This window comes from Gracilinanus agilis, chromosome 2 (assembly GCF_016433145.1).
Source record: "Gracilinanus agilis isolate LMUSP501 chromosome 2, AgileGrace, whole genome shotgun sequence".
NCBI classification, from domain to species: domain Eukaryota; kingdom Metazoa; phylum Chordata; class Mammalia; order Didelphimorphia; family Didelphidae; genus Gracilinanus; species Gracilinanus agilis.
This window is the reverse complement of record NC_058131.1, coordinates 719,704,300-719,722,969: the sequence shown is the minus strand read 5'-3', so window position 1 is coordinate 719,722,969 and position 18,670 is coordinate 719,704,300. Positions and strand designations below refer to the sequence as shown.

The 18,670-nt window shown below is 42.5% G+C and overlaps 1 protein-coding gene across 1 annotated transcript in view; it reads left to right on the top strand.

The window, feature by feature from the left end:
• The first annotated feature begins 3,027 nt into the window (after positions 1 to 3,027).
• The window catches only part of LOC123234444 (lipase member K-like), a 31,572-nt gene continuing 15,929 nt past the window's right edge, over positions 3,028 to 18,670 (top strand). Inside the window, exons 1-5 of the mRNA XM_044660344.1 lie at positions 3,028 to 3,069; positions 3,679 to 3,796; positions 6,886 to 7,087; positions 10,637 to 10,746; positions 14,431 to 14,567. Coding sequence (XP_044516279.1) covers positions 3,061 to 3,069; positions 3,679 to 3,796; positions 6,886 to 7,087; positions 10,637 to 10,746; positions 14,431 to 14,567 — 576 coding nt within the window. The 5' untranslated portion in view covers positions 3,028 to 3,060. The remainder of the gene's footprint in view (positions 3,070 to 3,678; positions 3,797 to 6,885; positions 7,088 to 10,636; positions 10,747 to 14,430; positions 14,568 to 18,670) is intronic.

Sequence of the window (18,670 nt, the reverse complement as noted above, 5' to 3'; positions counted from 1 at the left end):
AATGCCTTAGCTAGTTCAAAGTCAGAGAAGAAAAGTGGGTAACTGCAAGAAATGATCAGAAGGTAGAATCAACAGAACTTGACAATAGAGACTTATCCAAAGTCAACTAGATCCTTAACATCAAAGGTGATCCCAGGTCTTCTGACTTCAAATACACTTCTCTTTCCCCTGAATCAACCATAGCCTTGGAAACCTGTAGACCAACTTTACAATTTTATTCAGGTTTCACTCGTTCACCACTTCCATGACTTGGCCAAGTCTGTGATCTTCTCTGAGCCTCAGGATTATTATTTAATTCAGGAATAACTCCATACAGTATCAAAGCCCCATGAGATAGATAGAGTGAAGATTATTATCCTCTTTTAAGAAGTGGGAATGCTGAGAAGAGAACATAACTAATCCACCCAGGGTCACAAAGCCTCCAATTGGCAAAGCCAGGACTAGACCACATGTCTTCTAGAAGACAGCCTGGTGCAGTGGATAGAATGTTAGACATTGACTCAGGAAGACCTGAATTCAAATTCTACCACAGATACTTAAAAGCTGCACTACTCTGAGCAAGTCATTTAACAGTTCTTGACCTCAGTTTCCACATATTTAAAATGGAGATAATAAGAGTATCTATTCCAGAGTTGTGATGAGAACAAATAGAAGATGTAAAGTGTCTTGAGAACATAATATCCCCATGTAGGCATTAGTTACTATTATTATTATCATTATTAGTGCTAATAGTATACCGAGTTCAAGACTCTATGCGCCACAGGAGAGAGTATAGATTTTAAAATTAATATTCAATATCTCCAAAGTATAATATTTATAGATTTATTAATATTTAACTAGAGAGCTAGAGAACACAGGGAATGTTCCCCACTCAATTCATGCAGAAAAGAAAGCTAGAGGAGTGTTACCCCAAACTTATATATAATCATACAAAAGACACACATAAACAGAAAGGAAAAGGAATTGTGGGTAATACAGAAAGGAAGTTTGGGTAATGTAGTTTTAGGGATTCAAGATTTTCCAACTCTACATAGAGTCAGTCTTCTGAGAAGTAAAGAATTTTGGTTGAATGCTTTATAGACTACTCCTGTTTCTAAAATGGAATCCTTTCATGGATCTCTGGTCTTGATTGGGAGTGTTCTCTGAAGTATTTTAATAAGAACATTCAGGACTAAGTCTTTGGACACTGAGTTCTTGCATTGGAGTCTTGACATCACACAGCCTTCTATATTTACACAGATTTCTCCTCTCCCCTTCACTTTGAATTACGCAGATCTACCCTGAGACATCTACAGAACCAGAACCATTTAGGGGCCACTGAGTTCAACTCCCACTTGACCCAGCCCACCATCATCTACAGGTGGGTATCTAACCTCCCTTGGGAGCTCTCCATAGAGGGAACCCTACTCTGCCCCCAAGCAGTGGATTCCACTTGGGAATGAATTAAAAGGATTTTTAAAGTTCTCACCTTGGGCCAAGTTCAAATGATTTGCAATTATTCCCCTGCTTTAGGCTTAAATTGTCATCTTTGTAATTTCCACCCCACATGCCCCCAAGCCAAGCAGAACAAGTTTAGTCCTTCCTCTATGAGTTAGTCTGTCAAAGATGTTGAGTGCAGCCCCCAGGCTGCACCTGGAGGCCTTTTACACACCACAATAAGGCCCTCTGCTCACCAAAAGGGGAATTAGCAGAAATCTGGGATGTGGATTGCATTCTATTTTTTTTAAAGTTTATTTATTAATTTAGAATATTTTCCCATGGTTCCATGTTTCATGTTCTTCCCTCCCCTCCTCCCACCCACCTCCCAGCGCCAACGAGCCATTCCACTGGGTTTTACATGTTGGACTGCATTCTAAAAGTTTTCCTGGGACTATCCCAGGGATATCTGTCCAGGATCAGAGGACCCAGAAAGGGCCTGGGAAATGATCTAGTTAAATCTCTTCATCAATCAAAAGGTGAGGTCAGTCAGTCAGTGGATCAGGTAACATTTCCTAAGCATCTACTGTGTGCCAGGCCCTAGGGCTAAGCGTTCTAACAAGGACACCACATGTAAATATACGGACACACATTGTACATGCAAAGGGATTGCTAGAGTTGAGAGGAGGATGATCCTACTTCATGCCTGGAAATTCCCTTGAATTTCCTTAGCAAAACTTTGCTCAATAGATAAGGGACAAAACTGGAAATGGTTGAATTGCAATTAGGAGCCTTGGGGTAGTCACTGATGCAGATAGCTGCTCCTCATTAGTGATTCACAAGCATCTCCCACAGGTGTGCCCCTTTCAATAGTTTGTTCCTGAGGCTTTCTAGCCAATGAGCTCACTAAGCAGGGGAAAGGGTCTGGCCGGCATGGAGACTTCCCTCAGGCATTCTGATTTGTCTTGAGTGTCAAAAGCCCTGAGAGGCCAAGGTGGAGCCAAATCATTTCATAGAGGAGCAAAGAAGTTAAGTGGATTGCCCAGAGCCATTAGGCTAGCAAATATCTGAGGCAGGATTTGAACCCACATTTTGCTGTCTCCTACTCCAGTGCTCTAGCCACTAGCTCATACTGCCTCTCAATCTAATGGTGTTGCTACAGGCTGGACATTCTGGGGTGTGTCTGTGTGTGTGTTTGTGTAACATGCGTGTAACATGCATATCACATGAATTTAATGATGAAGTCACACCAATGACAAGCCTTTCCCCCATCATTTTCAACCTCGTATATAACAGACGCCTCCACTTTGTAGCATTGACGTTTGAAACTTGCTCCTGTTTATCCCCTTTTCCTCCCCAACATTAGCTGTTCATCCAGAGCCAACAAACTCTGAGCGCCACAGGCAGTGGAGACTCTTTATGAGCCACATTCCTGGGGCTGGTGTTGTCATCAGGAAAACTGGAGAAGGCTCCGTAGGGGCAAAGGTTCCACCACAGGGCAGGTCATCCTCTGCTTTTGTTTCAGGCAGATTCCAAATGCGGAGACTTCCAGTCATTGCCTGTTGGGTGCTCATTATTGGAGTGACAAATGGTTGGAGGGTGAAAAACATGAAAAACCAAATCCCCAAGAATCCCGAAGCTTATATGAATCTCGTAAGTCATGTTATTGGGGGCTTGTCATTAGCATGCATAGCACGTGCCAGAGTGGGGGCCACAATTTGCTAGTCACTAAGTGAGGTCCTGGGTACCACCCTAACTCTAAATGGTTTGAGCCTTAGCCAGGGGAGGGGCATGATGAGAGTCTTAGAGCATCATGACATTCCTAAGCCACTTTGTGACCATGGACAAGTCATCTCTCTAACCCTCAGATTCCTCATCTCTAAAGAGGGGGTAGTCTTCATTCTACCTAGACCCCTCCCCCAATGGCAGCTATTCCTATTATCTTAGGTATAGTATCTTATTCTCTTGCCTATATGCCTAAGAGAATTCCCCTTTGTAGCTTCTATTATTCTTCTCCCAGGCCTTTTGAGTCTCTTCCAATCCCACCCTGGACTAGGCTTTTTCTTCTCCTCAGTGCTGTTGCTCCTTCTGCCCCCCCCCCATGCCTCCTGTACCTCCAGTCAATAAAAGCCATCTAGAGTTCATACTAGTGCACCCATGTTCCAATAGATGGACAGAGAATAGACAGAGCCCCATTGACAGGCATCATGACTGTCTTACACAGGCCACAAGACCAATAAAAACGTGTCTTCTTTCATACAGAGCCAGATGATTTCTTACTGGAACTACCCCAATGAACAATATGACATCGTGACCAAAGATGGTTATATTCTGGACCTTTACAGGATTCCTCATGGGAAAGGCTATTCGGGGGGAACAGGTAAGAGTGGAAGGAGATATTTGGAAGGAGGTGGCTTCCCAAGTTCCTTAGAGATCGAGCTATGCTAGGCCTGGTGCTCCGTATGACTTGGATGAAGGCATAGATGGTGTGTTTATCATATATTCAAATAGCACTCCATTGGGGGAGAGAGGACAAGCAGGTTGGTTAAGAAAGGAGAGATCCAAAGGGAAGCTGAGTAGCTCCGTGAATTGAGAGCCAGGCCTAGAGATGGGAGGTCCTAGGTTCAAATCTGACTTCAGCTGTGTGACCTTGGGCAAGTTGCTCCACCCCCATTGCCTAGCCCTTACCACTCTTCTGCTTTGGAACCAATATACAGTATTGATTGCAAGATGGTAGGTGAGGGTTTAAAAAAAAAGGAAAGGAGAGGTCCAAAAAGTTCTTCAAGTTCTATATCATGCTAACTCTAATAAAACATAATTAATAGAAGAAAACATAAAAAGTGCTGGGCCTAGAATCAGAAAGACCAGAGTTAAAATGTAGCTTCAGATACTAGCTGTGTGGCCCCAGCAGATTACTTAATCTCATTTGCCTCAGTTTTCTTTTTTTTGAAATGAGCTAAAGAAGAAAATGACAAATCACTCCAGTATCTTTGCCCCAAAATCCCCAAAATGGGATCATGAAGAGTCAGACATGACTGAAATGTCTGAACAATTTGAAGCCCTAAGTTTGGGTTCAAAATACGTTTCAAAGTCTAGGATGTGAAGGATGTGGGTAGACCAGATTGAACAACAACCAGATAGGACAACCTCTGATATGACAGCTGAAAAAATATCAGAATGTCAGGCTGCATCCAAGAAAGACAGGCATATGGTCTCAAACTAGAGCATGAGAGGGAGGAGCTACACCTACGGCCCTTTGCCCCAATTACACTACATCTATATTGTTGGTTCCAGTTCTGGGTGCTGCCCTATTTTAGGATGAATATTAATGAGCTGGAGAAAACCAGGAAAAGGGAAACCAAAATGAGCAAGAAACCTCTAATTCACATGCAGACTGATCAAAGGAATTAGGGATGATTGGCTGAGAGAAGAGAAGGCTCAGGCAAGATATGATAGTTGCTTTTTAATATGGAAAGGGAAGCCGTGTGAAGGATTTTGATTTGTGCTTCTTGGTCCTCCAGGGCAGAACTAGAGCAATGTGTAGGGACAAAAACGGGTATCATATCAGGAGAATCCATTTCCTAACTTGAGGAGCTGCCTTAAAATAGAATGGACTTCAAAGAGAATGAGTTCCTTTCTCATCAGAGGTCTCTAAGCAAAAACCAATGGAGCCCTTTGAATGAATTTATTAAGTATTTATTTAGGATGTAAAAGTATTTATTAAGGATGTACTCTGAGGAGACAGTAGGCCACCTTCCAGATGTAAGAAAAATCTGATCTGTCCTCATGAAGAGCTTGGATTTCAGTCTTCTAGATCAGTGGTTCCCAAACTTTTTTGGCCTACCGCCCTATTTCCAGAAAAAATATTACTTAATGCCCCCTATCACATACTATCACCACCCCCTTACAGTTATTCACCGCCCCCAAATGCACCTGTGGCCATCACCGCTTCTCCTGGATTGCTGCAGCATCCACCAGGGGGCAGTGGTGCCCACTTTGGGAATCACTGTTCCAGATCAACCTATATGGAAGTGGAGGCAAAGTAAGGAGGTTGAGGCTGGGGAGTCACAGGGATGGCAAATGGATCCTTGAACTAGTCAGTTGATTATTACATCCTTCCCAGGAGCAATGGTAGAAAGTTAGTCAAAATACTGTTTCAAGAGTAAGAAGTAGAAGATGGGGAGTGGGGAGGAAAAAAGAATAAGGAGACAAGGGTAGATGGTAAGATACTCAATGTAGAAACTAGATGGATGGGATAGATGGATTATGGATGGGCAGGTGGAGAGATGGGTGGGGAGTGCATTGATGGACAGAACGATGGGTGAGTGGGTATGTGTAAGGATTGGAGGGGAGGCAGAGTATTTGCAGTCATTTCTTTACCAAGCAGCATAACTTAGTCCCATGGCCATAATTATAAGATGAAGGAATTAATTTCTCAGGCCAGGTGAAGATCCAAGTATTTCTGGTCAGGGCTAAGTGGAGTCAAATGCTTCTGAATTCTCTTCTACTACCAAAATTTTTTTTAAATTTATTTTTAAATTTAAAATAAAATGGGATCTGAAACTACAGTGACCAGATGCCCTGAAATAACTTCAGTAGTAGAGTTTGGGTGAAAGATATTAGGCCTTGAGTCAAGAGACCAAGGTTCAACGTCCAGCTGAAACAAGCTTGGCCAAGTCTCTTTAACTTTTAACTTCAGCTTCCTCATTTATGCAATGGTATAAAGGACTCTTGATCAGGAAATTCCCTCTGCCAATGAAGATTATGGACTTCTCTTTAACATGGAGTCTTAGGAAGTGGTTACTAACCACCACAAAGAGGAATGATGTTAGGCAAAATCAGAATCAAAAAGGCCCTGACAATGTGGGGCTACACCTTCTAGTAGGAGATAGGTAGACATAGTGAAAAGAATTTTGGCTTTGAAGTCAGAGGGCATGGCTATTAATCCTGTCCTTCCTGCTTGTTGCCTGGGGAGACCTGGGCAAATTCCTTTCTGTCTCTGGGTTTCTATGTCATCTCCTATAAAATGAAAGGATTGTATTCTATGACCTCTCTGTCTCTGTCTCTTTTTCTCTGTCTCAGTCTCTGCCTCTCCTCCTTTCTCTCTGTCTGTCTCTCTCTCTTCCCTTCCTTTTTTCTCTTTCCTTCTCTCTGTCTGCGTATCTCTTTCTGTCTGCTTCTCTTCCTCTCTCTTTGTTTTTATGTGTATCTCTTCCTTTCTCCCTCCCTCTCTCTCTTTCTGACTCTCCCTCTCTGTGTGTATATTTTCCCTCCCTCTCTTTCTATCTTTGTCTCTGCCTCTCTTCCTTCCTCTGTCTCTGTCTCTCCACCTCGCTTTCTTTCTATCTGTTCCTGTCTCACTCTCTTTCTTCCTTCTCCCTCCTGCATCCTTAGGAATCAGTTTGGAGGGAGTCTTTGGAAGTGATCTGGACCTTCTTCAAGTGATTTTACTCCTCTTCCTTTGTACAGATCCTGGTCGTCCTGTCGTGTATTTGCAACATGGTTTGCTTGCAACTGCTTTTAACTGGATTGCCAACCTGCCCTACAACAGTCTGGCCTATATCCTGGCAGATGCTGGTTTTGACGTGTGGTTGGGGAACAGCCGGGGAAACACCTGGTCTCAGAGACATGTGTCCTTGTCTCCAAACTCCAAAGAGTTCTGGGCTTTCAGGTAGAAAGACAATGAATGGGATCTCCCTTTAGTTTCCTCTAAGTGTGGTCCTAATCTAAACGTATTCCTTCTCCATGAAAGAGTACACTTCAAATACATGAGGCCCTGGTGGATGAGCAGTGCTGGTTTGGAAGCTTGGGTCTGACCTAGATCTGAGTCTGGGCTCTGCTAATCATGGAGGATCTTAGATCAGTCACTTCCTTTTCCGAGCCTTGCTTTCCTTTGCTGTAAAAATGTGTAATGGAATGATAGGGTTTTAAAAGTTCTTTTCAGTTTTTATTTAGATAATCTCTACACCCTGCCTGAAATCAGAAAAAAAAAATCAAATTTCTACTCTTCCTTTTTCCTTCCATGTTCTGCCCCTTTAGTATCTGGGAGTCACAGCCTCTATAACAAAGAAGGATCAGGATTTAGCAAATGTTGTTGGCTTTATTGGTTAAGGAATTGCCTAATCCCTCTTCCATGATTCTCTCTCTGTCTCTCTCTTCCTGTCATATGCATGTGTGCACACGTGTACACCCACATACCCACACTCATTGTCTTCTCCAGGATGAATTCAAGATTTATGGACTGAGAATTAAGTGGTGGGTGAGGAGATGGCAGTGATGAGTACAGGCAACCTTTTCTAGTAGTTTGGCTGGGGAAGGGAGAAAAGATTTCGGTACAATAACTTGAAGATGTGGCAGGGTCAGGCGGATATATTTGTAAGGAGGAGAGAGACCAGAGGTAGGGCATGGATATAAGTGATGAGGAACCATTGGATAAAGAGAAATGGAAAATGAGAGAGAAGGAATATCAAGAGGTGAAAAGCCAGAATAGAAGTATAAGAATTAGCCTTGGCAAGGAGAAGGGCCAGCAAGCTCCTCATGAAAAACTGAAGCAAAGGAAGAGAGAATGGGGGTTGGGGTGGTGGTGACAGAAAGGGAGACTGAGTGTGGAATAGGGGAGAAGGGGAACAACAGAAGGTGAAGGACCCAAAGGACCATAAAAACTCTCTCTTCTAAATCTAAATCCTCTGACTCTATGATTAAGGCCTATTTAATCATAGGAGTTGGAAACAGAGTAGGAGTTGGAAACAGAGTAGGAGTAGCTCAGCATCAGAGGAGGGCATATCTACCTTTACCTGGTTCCACTTGCTGACTGACATCCATCAATGAACATCATTATCTGATCTGTAACGAGACAGCAATTTTCATTTAGGACAGATGAATAGCCTAGAATGGAATGTTAGCATAGGCTTTCTGGGCCCCTGGAGATCCATCTTAGGGAAGGAAATGCACCAAGTTATGCTTTAGTCATTTTGAATTTGTGATGTCCATGGGGCATCCAGGTGGAGATGTCCAGCTGGAAGTTGGTATGGTTCAAGAGAGAGATAGAGGATAGACAAGGAGATTTGACAGGAACTGGAGTGAAAAAGAAACTTAGATTTCATCTGATCTAAACTATTCTGTAATAAATGAGGAGAGTGAGGCTCAGTGAGGGAAAGTGACTTGTCCACAGCTATACAGTTAGTATGACAGAGGCCAGATTTAAATTCAAATCATCTGATTTCAAAAGCTGTGTTCATTCATCTCATCAGGGTGGAGCTATTTAAAGAGGTACCTGGAAGAATACAGGGGAATCCCTGAACTAGTCACATTTTGAACCCTTACCTCTGCCTTAGAATTTATATAAGCATCAGTTCCAAGGCAAAAAAGCATTAAGGAGTAAGCGACTTGTCCAGAGTCACACAGCTATGAAGTATCTGAGGCCAAATCTGAACCTACATCCTTCTGATTCCAGACCTTGAGCTCTATCCACTGAGCTACCTAGCCACCTTAGACATATATTCTTTTTTTTTGGGGGGGGGGAATTTTATATAATTAATTAAGAATATTTTCCCATGCTTCCAAGAGTCATATTCTTTTCTCCCCTCCTCCCACTCCCCTCCCGTAGCCAACAAGCAATTCCACTGGGTTTTACACATGTCACTGATCAAGACCTATTCCCATATTATTGATATTTATACTAGGGTGATCACTTGGATAGACACATATTCTTAAACAATCTGCCAGGATGTAATTTGGGCTTGAGTTTTCTTGGTCTATTAGGACACACAGCCAAATCCTCCCTCACATGTAAATGTGGTCAGCACAAGGCTCCCTTCCACAGCCCAGAGGGCCATATCCCATATCCTGTTGAGGGCTTAGCATCAGTAGGGATGGAGTTTTTGTAATAAGTTCCTGGACCTGAGCTTTAAATATGAACAGTTCTCATACTAATAATCTCCAAAGGGAAAGCACCAAACACTGGAGTCACTTTTGCCAGAATACTTCAATGATACAGACAGGGAAATTCTGTCTCTGAAAATGACACGATTTCACTCAATTTTTGGTGCATTCTTATTGGTTAGAAATACTGTTTCTTGCATTTCATTCCAGCTAATTTCCCCCAAATTAAGAGCCTACTCAGGGCACAGCTCTGAGCAAGACTAAGGAGGTAGACAGATAAGGAAGATGAGAGGTACCTACCCTCCCTGATGGACTTTAAAGTCCCATTTGGGGATCTTGGGTATTTGGGAGTACTGGCTGTTCAGAATTGGATAATTTTAGCTTTCTGAGTCTCGAAGAGGTCTACAAGCATGGACATCTAGAAAAGTAAATCCAAAGTTTTTAACAGGGGCTCTTAATGTCTTCTGTGTCATGGACACCCCTTCCTTTTTTTAAACCTACGGAGTCCTCGTAATAATGTTTTTAAATATGTAAAATAAGTAGGGTTACTAAGGCAACTTGTTATGTGGAAATACAGGTATTAAAATATTCCAAATACTAGTTGCCAGACCCCATTTTGAAAACACTTTAGTGGTAATGAGAGGAAACTTGGCATAGCAGATAGAGAGCTAGTCTCAAAGTTAGAGAGACCTGTGTTCAAGTCTTGCCTTAGTTGCATACTGACTGGGTGACCCTGAGCAAGTAATTTAATATCTCAATTGAGTGAAGAAGATACATTTTTACTTTGTGAATCATTTTTTAAACAAACAAACAAACAAACAAACAAACAAACAAACAAACAAATAGCTAGACCTGCCTAAGCTTATAAATAATAGGGCGGTTCCTGATATGCCTGGGCAGAGGGGATTTAGTCACTGGGAGTTCCTGACAGCGGGGAACTAACAGGGCAAGTTTTTAAAAATCATAATGTTTCACCAAAGCTAAAGGTTATCATCTTTACTCCCCTGATGCTTCTTCATTGTGCAGAAATGGCCTGAAACTCCCAAAGGCAGGCTCAGGAGAGAATGAGGAAAATGCATCTGTTCTCTGGGGAGTAGCCTAGTCAAGCTTCAGGGTTCCCTACTAGAAATTTGGTTCCCAGAAGAATATTTGGCACTAGCTATATCCCCCACCTCCTGAAACTGAAGGGAAAATGAGACCTGCCTCAGTAGAGAGGACCCATGAGCAACGCCCTAGAGATCTTACTTAAATTGAGTCTATCAGCAAATATTCATTTGTTTAAAAGCAGATGCTACAGTCAAGATTTGCCTCCAGCTTCATTTCTCTCTTTCTTTGGCAGTTTTGATGAAATGGCTAAGTATGATCTCCCTGCCACCATTGATTTCATTGTGAAGAAAACTGGGCAGGAGCAACTGTATTACGTGGGCCATTCCCAGGGTACCACCATTGGTATGTGTAGGCTGATGGGTGGGTTAGGGCATTGGGTGGTTTTCAGCCTCTCTCCTCTCTGGGCAATCTCCTGTAGGAGGTGAGGGATGGAATCAGAGAGTAACTAATCCTGGACTCAGTCTTTGTTTGAAGAGACCCAGCTGGAATGTACTCATTTGATGGGGAAATTGTAAGATAAACAAACAAGGTATCTCACTTCCTGGCATCACATTCTAAATAATCAAGCCTGGTGGGTGGGACAATTACCCACCCACTCATACTGATAATGATGCCTTTAAACATCATGCTACCAAAGTACCATGAATCAATCATAATAGCGTGAGCTCTCAAACATGAAATAGTTACTTAAGAAAGTGAAAGCAGGACATTCTTTTACACAGCATTAATGGAATCCAAGGTAAACAGGGCTATGGTGATCTTTCTTAGGGAGTGATGCTCCTCGTGGTACTTGCTCCTCTGAGGAAGAGTTCCCTGCTCTCTTGCTGGATGAAGTCTCTTTTCAGTTAACTTTAGAATGTAGAGGTTCAGGGAAGATAATTCAGCTTTTTTACAAAGCACAGCATTTTATTCTTTCAATGAAACAGTAGCCCTAAGTCTGGCCATTGAAGCAGGTATTTCAGTGACAAGAAGTTCCCTTAAACCTGAGACTTTTGAAGCTTCTCAAGTATTGTCTCTAGTCTCTGAAGGTATTCTCCTCTTTCAGCTGGTAAACAAGCATTACTGAGACTCCATTATGTGTGGGGCATTATACTAAGGGCTGGAGTTGTTTAAAAAGAAAGGTAAAAAAACAGTCTTGGCTCTCAAGGAGGTCGTAGTCTAATGGAGGAGCCAACTTGCAAAATATATACAGAAAAGTTATCGACAGGACAGATTGGAAATATTCATAGAAGGAAGATGCTAGAATTAAGTAGGATCAGAGAAGGCTTCTTGCAGAATGTGAGTCTTTGGGTGAAACTTGAATGAAGCCAAGAAGCGTAGATGAGGAGAGAGAGATTTCTAGACATTGGGGAGAGTCATCAAAAATGCCTGGCATCTCAGGTTATATAGATGGCACTAAATAGAAATCCGAACAAGCCCAGCCACATTTACCTACAGCAAGAAGACCACTTTTCCCAATAAACTCCCAGTAACCACCAGACTCTCCTCCAATCAAGACAGTTCCAGATCCACTGTAGGATTTATTGGTGCTCTTAAACTGTAGATGTGCTAAAAAAAAACAAAAACAAAAAAACCCAGCATCTCAGACAAGCCAGCCAGCTCTTCATTCAGCAAGGGTTCTGCTTCCTCCAATCAGATTCTAGCAGTATTTCAGAGACTATGTGGCTTTTGTCAGGTACCTTCCAGAGACAAGTGTTTCTGATTCTCTTCTGGACTTCTTTCAAGCAGCAGGGACCAGTATCCACTTGTGTAGGTCTCCATCAGCTTCTCTTTTCTAGCTACTGCTGTGGCTTTTCATTTTTTGGATCCCCATCTCATTTGGCTTCTAACATCTGGAATTGGAGTTTCCTCTTGAGTTGAAATTTATCCCTAAATCAGGTTGAGAAACTCAAAGTCCATAGTTCTACCCATCACAATACAAACTAAGAGTCTACAGATTCCTTATATTCCTCAAATAATTTGTGATTTATAGTTTCTAAATTATATCTTCTAACCCCCTAGAAAAAGAAACAGAGATATGTATAAGTGATTGAAAACAATGCATGGTTGACCTCAAGGACTGTGCTCCTGTTGCTGAGCTGCTGTCATCAAAAAAGTCTGTTCATTATATTTATCCAAGCTTCTTTTTTCTCTTATATCCTCAGAAATATGTCAAGCCAGGATTCTCACACCAATGTCCTTTTCTTCTCCCCATCTGTAAACAGAATGTCCCCTTAGGAAAGAAAATTAGTTGAAGACATGTGGTATGTTAAGTTCGAAGAACAGACTTAGAAATACATATCTGTCAGCCAGCCAATCAACTGGCACTTACTGAGCGCATATGTGTTAAGTGCTGAAGATTCAAAGAAAGAAGTATTTGAAGGGCTCTCTCACCTGGAAGGAGATTAGGTTTGTTCTGCTTTGCTTTACAGAGCATAGCCAGGGGCCAAGGAAGGAACTTTCAGAAAGACACATTCAGATTTGACATAAGGCAACACTTTTTTTTTGAGACACAAAGAGATGTCTTTATTGCAAGCCCAGTGAGAAGAGGAAGGTATACTCTCACACGGAATGGCTGAGTGGTCTGCCAGCAATTAAGTCACTTTTCCATGCCTTCATTGGTTTTAAAGCATGTGATGTTGCTTATTGCAATCATGTGTATATCACTTTTGCCATGAGAGACATTTTCTTGGGAATGTACAAGTCATATTCCACAGAGTCCCAAAGATACTCACTTTTTATATCATCCACATAGGCACTAGCTTGGTTGAAACAAGAGTGAAATAAGTCAGATGGAATTCTGGTATGGAAACTGTGAATCATCCTTGAGGGTGAATCTTCATTCTAGTGACTTTATAAAGAGGGATATCGTATAAGCTTGAGAAGGAGTAAACTTCCATGTTTTGTCACTTCTTAAAAATATCAACTATCCAATGGTCTGTATCAGGCTGCAGGCACTTCCCTCTCACTGGAGCTCTTCAAACAAAGGCTTGAGGACCACTTGTCAGGTAGAAAGTTGAAGGAATTCTTATTCATATGCAGCTTGTATAAGGGGGCCCCTGAGACACCTTCCTCCTCTGAGGTTCTGTCATTCTCTGAGGCATCTTCAGAGCCATATAGGCTAACTATTCATTATCATGATGATGCCCTCCCTCCTAATCTCTTTTGGGCCCAGGGCCTCTTGGTTTGTCTCAAACCTAACAGTTTTCCAGGTTCTCCCTTTCCTTAAGCTGAATTTGAGTTATTTCCCTGATAAAATTTAAACCTTGATTCTAAGAGATGGAGCTAATGAAAAACAGAAAACCAAGCTCTACCCTTATGATAGTGGGATCCTAAAATGTTGACCCCAAAGTCACAGATAGCAGTGATGGGTGTGCAAATCTAGAGCACAGTCTGGCCTACAAGAGTCAGATAGCTTCCCCAAGGCAGGCTGGGAAATGGTCCTTGATTGTAGATCATGCAGCCATTTACAGAGCCTCCAGGGACAGTTGATTAAACCTTTTCATTCCCTTGGAATTATAAAAAAGTTCAGGTTATCCCATAGACTCCTAGACAAATCTTCCATTTCTTCTTGAATCCGGTTTCCCCTATGGAGATTTCTCCAAAGTAGAAAGTTGAACTCAACTTTCCTTTGCACTTTTCTGTTCTCAGTAGTTCCAAATCAGCTAATCAAAAGTTATGTGCCCTTGGACAAGTTGTTGCCTTTTCTGAGCCTCATTTTCCTCTAGGCAATGGATTTTTAACTTGGGGCCCACTGGGTATATAATACAAGAGGTCTGTGAACTTGGCTGGAAAAACTACAACTTTATTTCAATGTATCTGTTTCCTTTGTTATTCTATTGTTTTTTTGTATTCAAAAATGAGATTCTGGGGAGACTTCACCAGGTGGCCAAAGAGGCCCCTGACACACCCCACAACCCCACTAGGCTCTCCTCTTCTCTTTGGGATTCTCATTCTTGCAACCTTTGAGTTTGCCTTCTGTTGGTAAAGAAGGACTTTAACCTTAACCAAGAACAGCCTAACAATGAATCTCTTGTTCTCTTCCAGGTTTCATATTATTCTCCATCAATCCAAAGTTGGCTCAAAGAATCAAGATGTTTTTTGGCTTGGGTCCAGTTGTGTCACTGAAGCGGAGTAAAAACCCTCCCACAAAAATTTACCCCTTCTTGGAGGCCGTATTGAAGGTATGTGATTTCTAGATGTGAAATCAATAATGATTCAAGAAGCAAAAATCATAGTTGACACCATGTATGCAGGCAATGGTGAGTCGGGAAGTATTCAGTTAGCTTTGGGGGTTTCACAAGATGCCAGTTTTCTCAGCGCCATTATTCACATAGCAGGGTGCTCTCCAAGGTGACTCTCCTTTTGCAGTAGGATCACTGATGTGGGGCTAGCAAAACCCTTGCAGATCTTCTAATGCAATCCTCTCCTTTTGTTGGTTAGGGCATTGGTCCAAAGAGAAGTGACTTGCTTCAGGCCATTCAGTTCCCCAAAGATTTTGGGGGCTGGAAATGACTCTCACTACATTTGCTCATCTCATGGTTCTTTGGAGCTTCTGCAGTCCTGATTTTCTCATACAGCACAGTGCCTTCTTGGATGCAGGCTGCATGGTCCGGTGTCAGAGTCTTCCCACATCTCACAATCAATACCAAAGCTCTTCAGAGACCTTTATAGTGTTCTTGTGTTAAAGCACTCCGTTATTAAGCCAGTGTTAAGCCCCCAGGAATACAAAGAGAAAAGTGAAACAGACTCCTCTCTCAAGGAGCTTCTATTCTCAGAGGGAGACAACCATCATTTAAGTAAGGAGAGGCAAAACACCCATAAAATAAGTCAAAACCCCCGGTCTTGGCTAATCTCATTCCAATACCCTGCTTTTTTTCTCTGAACTTTTTGATCAGGAAGCTTTCTGACCAAACCCCCAGCAGTGGGTAGAGAAGTAGTTAGGGGCACACAACAGGACACTAGGCATTTACATAGCACTTTAAGATTTTCAAAATGCTTTAAAATTGCTTTATGAGTATCTCTTTTGATCCTCATAATAGCCCTGCAAAGTAGGGGCTACTTTATCCCTATTTTACAGATGAGGAAACTGAGGCAGAGAGGATAAATGATAAGTAAATGTCTGAGGCAGGGTTTGAACTCAGGAATTCCTGGCTCCAGGTCCCACATTCTCTCTATTTCACCACCTGCTATGATAGTATTAGCTAACCTCTATACATAACTCAAAACTTTAAAAAGACATTTTAAAATGGGTTATTTCAATAGATTCTCACAATCCTTTGAAACACAGAACCAGATTTTATTTTTCTTCTTTGATAGATGAGAAAACTGCAGCTCAGATTACCCTGACTTCTAATTCATTACTCTCCTGGTCATGGCACAGCCTCTGCTCAGTGAGGGAAAGAGCCCCGGTGGCCTCTAAAGCCTCTTCCTGTTCTCAAATCCTGACCTTCCTTTTAGTGACCCTCTTTTTTTTTTTTTTTACATCTTCCCCATGCCATTTGTTTCCCATTTCTGGATTTGGTATTTCAGTATCCCATTCTGAGCAAGTCACTTAACTTTGACCTATTTATACCTTCCCCCAACTAGGCATTATCATGCCATTCCTTTGGATCGAGTCTAGGAAGCCAGAAGCTATTGGATAAAGCTCAGGGTCATGGATGTTTCTGGGTTAAGGTTTCAGCATCATATTTGTATTTTAATAGGGAATTCCAGAGGCTTAACTCAAAAGAAAGGCAGATGAGGCAGGTGGGAGACCTATTTATGGGGCTTCCCACTCCTCTGGAGTGTAGGCAGCTTCTTACTCTACCTATGCATTTGGGTCTTGTATGCCAGACTTGAGGTTTTGCTACTTCTGGCCAGAGTTTTGAGCCTTCTTCATTATCCACTAGACTAGAAGCTCGTCCTTACTTGAGGGTGGGCGTTCTCTCTTTTAGAAACATCGAATTGCTACCTCAACCTACTCTACTCATTGGGTACTTAAGAGTTGTCTGGGATGAATGAATGAGTTACTGGGTGGCTTGGCTGAGTTCTCTGTTATCACTGGCTGAAAGTCCCAGGCCTGCCACGTTTAGTTTTGGAGTCCATCTTCACAGAAAATGAAAGATGTCCAACTCCAAACAATCTCTTGCTTGTGTGGATCAGTCAATAAGTCTTTAAGTGCCTTCTTTTGGCCATAGTGTTTAGGCCCTGGTGGGGGAAGCCTGCCAAAGAAAAACTGATCTTGAGCTCATGAAGCTTTCCTTCCCTCAGAAATGCCAAGATTCTTTATCAAGCTGGGCCCTCTCTGATTCTATCCGAAGTGGAATCATTGAGCCAAAAGGGAACATGTAAGTCCATTTCCTTCATGTTACAGTGGAAGAAACTAATGCCCAGAGAGGAGAGTGAGTCATTCAAGAAAGCACCCATGTAGTAAGCAACAGAGCTAAGAATGCTACAAAGCTTATTGAGCTAAATGGAGTTTGACCCAGGGCTTTTGTAGAGAGCTTTTCCTCATGCAACAGCGTTTCTTTCCAACATGAGCCTGGCAGCACTCCTGGTTCCTATTTGACCACATTCCTTGTTCAAGTCCTCCAATTCCAGTAGCCAGCTTGCTTCTGACTCTTTGTTTAGACAAATAGAAGGGAAACAGTACTGAAGGTTTTGCCAAATGAGAATGAATGGAAAGAACTGGGGAGCCTGAATCAAGGAAGAAGACACAGGAAAGTCTTGAAGTATTTGAAGCTCACCCAGGCACTGTGATGTAGAAGGAGAATTCTATGTGATTCTGTTGGCCACAGAGGGCAAGGTCCGAAGAATGCACAGAGGTAGCAAAGAGGCACATTTCAGTTGCCAACAATTTAAGCTCTGTCCCAATGGAATGGGCTGCTCCAGGAAATAAATTCCAAAATAAATAAATTCCATGGGGGCAACTGGGTAGTTCAGAGCCTGAGAGCCAAGCCTAGAGACAGGAAGTCCTAGGTTCAAATCTGGCCTCAGATGTGTCCTAGCTGTGTGATCCTGGGCAAGTCACTTAACCCCCATTGGCTAGCCCTTACCACTCTTCTGTCTTGGAACCAATACATAAGTATTGATTCTAAGGCAGAAGGTAAGGGTTTAAAAAAGAGAGAGATGAATTCTGTGCTCCCTGGAGGTCTCCAAACAAAGCCCTGATCTTTACTTCAGAGAAATTCTTCAGAAGATATTCTTGCTGAGATTCAGGTTGGATTAGATGCTTCCGAGTCCCCTCCCTATTCTGAGGGCTAGGGTCCCATGACTGAACCCAATGCATTGTCTTTCTTGTCTGTTTTCCTTGCTTCTGACCCATTTACCCTGCCTCTTACTGACCATAGCTTGCCTCCTGAATCCTGACCTCCTTGCTGTTTTGGTCTTTGATACCCCCTTAGTATGCACAGAAATGCCAGAAAGGTAAAAATATTCCCATTTCCTCACCCAGGACTACTGACCTCATCGTTATTACCTAGGCCCTGGTATGACAAACTTGTCTCCTTCAACCCATACCTGAAGCTCCATAAACAAGCTACTTAACTGATGTTAATATGCATAGATAATGGGAACTGGGTAGCTTTGCTTCATTTAAAGACTGAAAGAAACATTATCCAGCCTAGATCAAGCCCCACCACTTGTCTCAGGTCCCTGGTGAGTGGTTCCACTCACACATAACTGAGAGAGAATAGGATGAAGGTATGGCCTTGTCATTCGCTCTGTCATGGGGCTAGGAGGCTGCTTCAGGATCCAACTCAAGACCCCTCTTTCCCTAGCCACTAAGTTCCTCATTCATGGCCATTAGACCCTGGTCCGTTCTCTTCCTTGGTAGTTCATTGCTAGTCATGGACACTGGAGGAGAGTCAGGAGGGCCCCATTGCTAAAACAAGCTCTGCAATTAGACAAATTCCAGAAGAAATTGGATTTGTGGGGAAGTATTTCGCAAAAGCATATACTATTTCAGGATATGCCATGACGTGATAAGATGCAGAAAATGATATAATATGATCAATATTATTGCCATTTTCCCTAATATTGTCCTCCCAGAGTCGGGGAAGTTCCCCTTAGGAGGATTACATTCTAGAGACAGGTGAGCTCAGAGACCAGGCTAGTCAGGACCCTGGAAAGCTCAGCAGCAGTTCTACTGCCAAGAAGGAAGTTGAAATCCACAGACCAATTCCTCTGGGAATAAACTTCGAGTGACAGGGAGACTGATGAGCCCTTCTTCCTAAGCCTCTGAGTCCTTTGCCTCCATCCTTCCTTCTCCTCCCTCAGAGGCTGCATTCTTCCCATTCCTGTACAC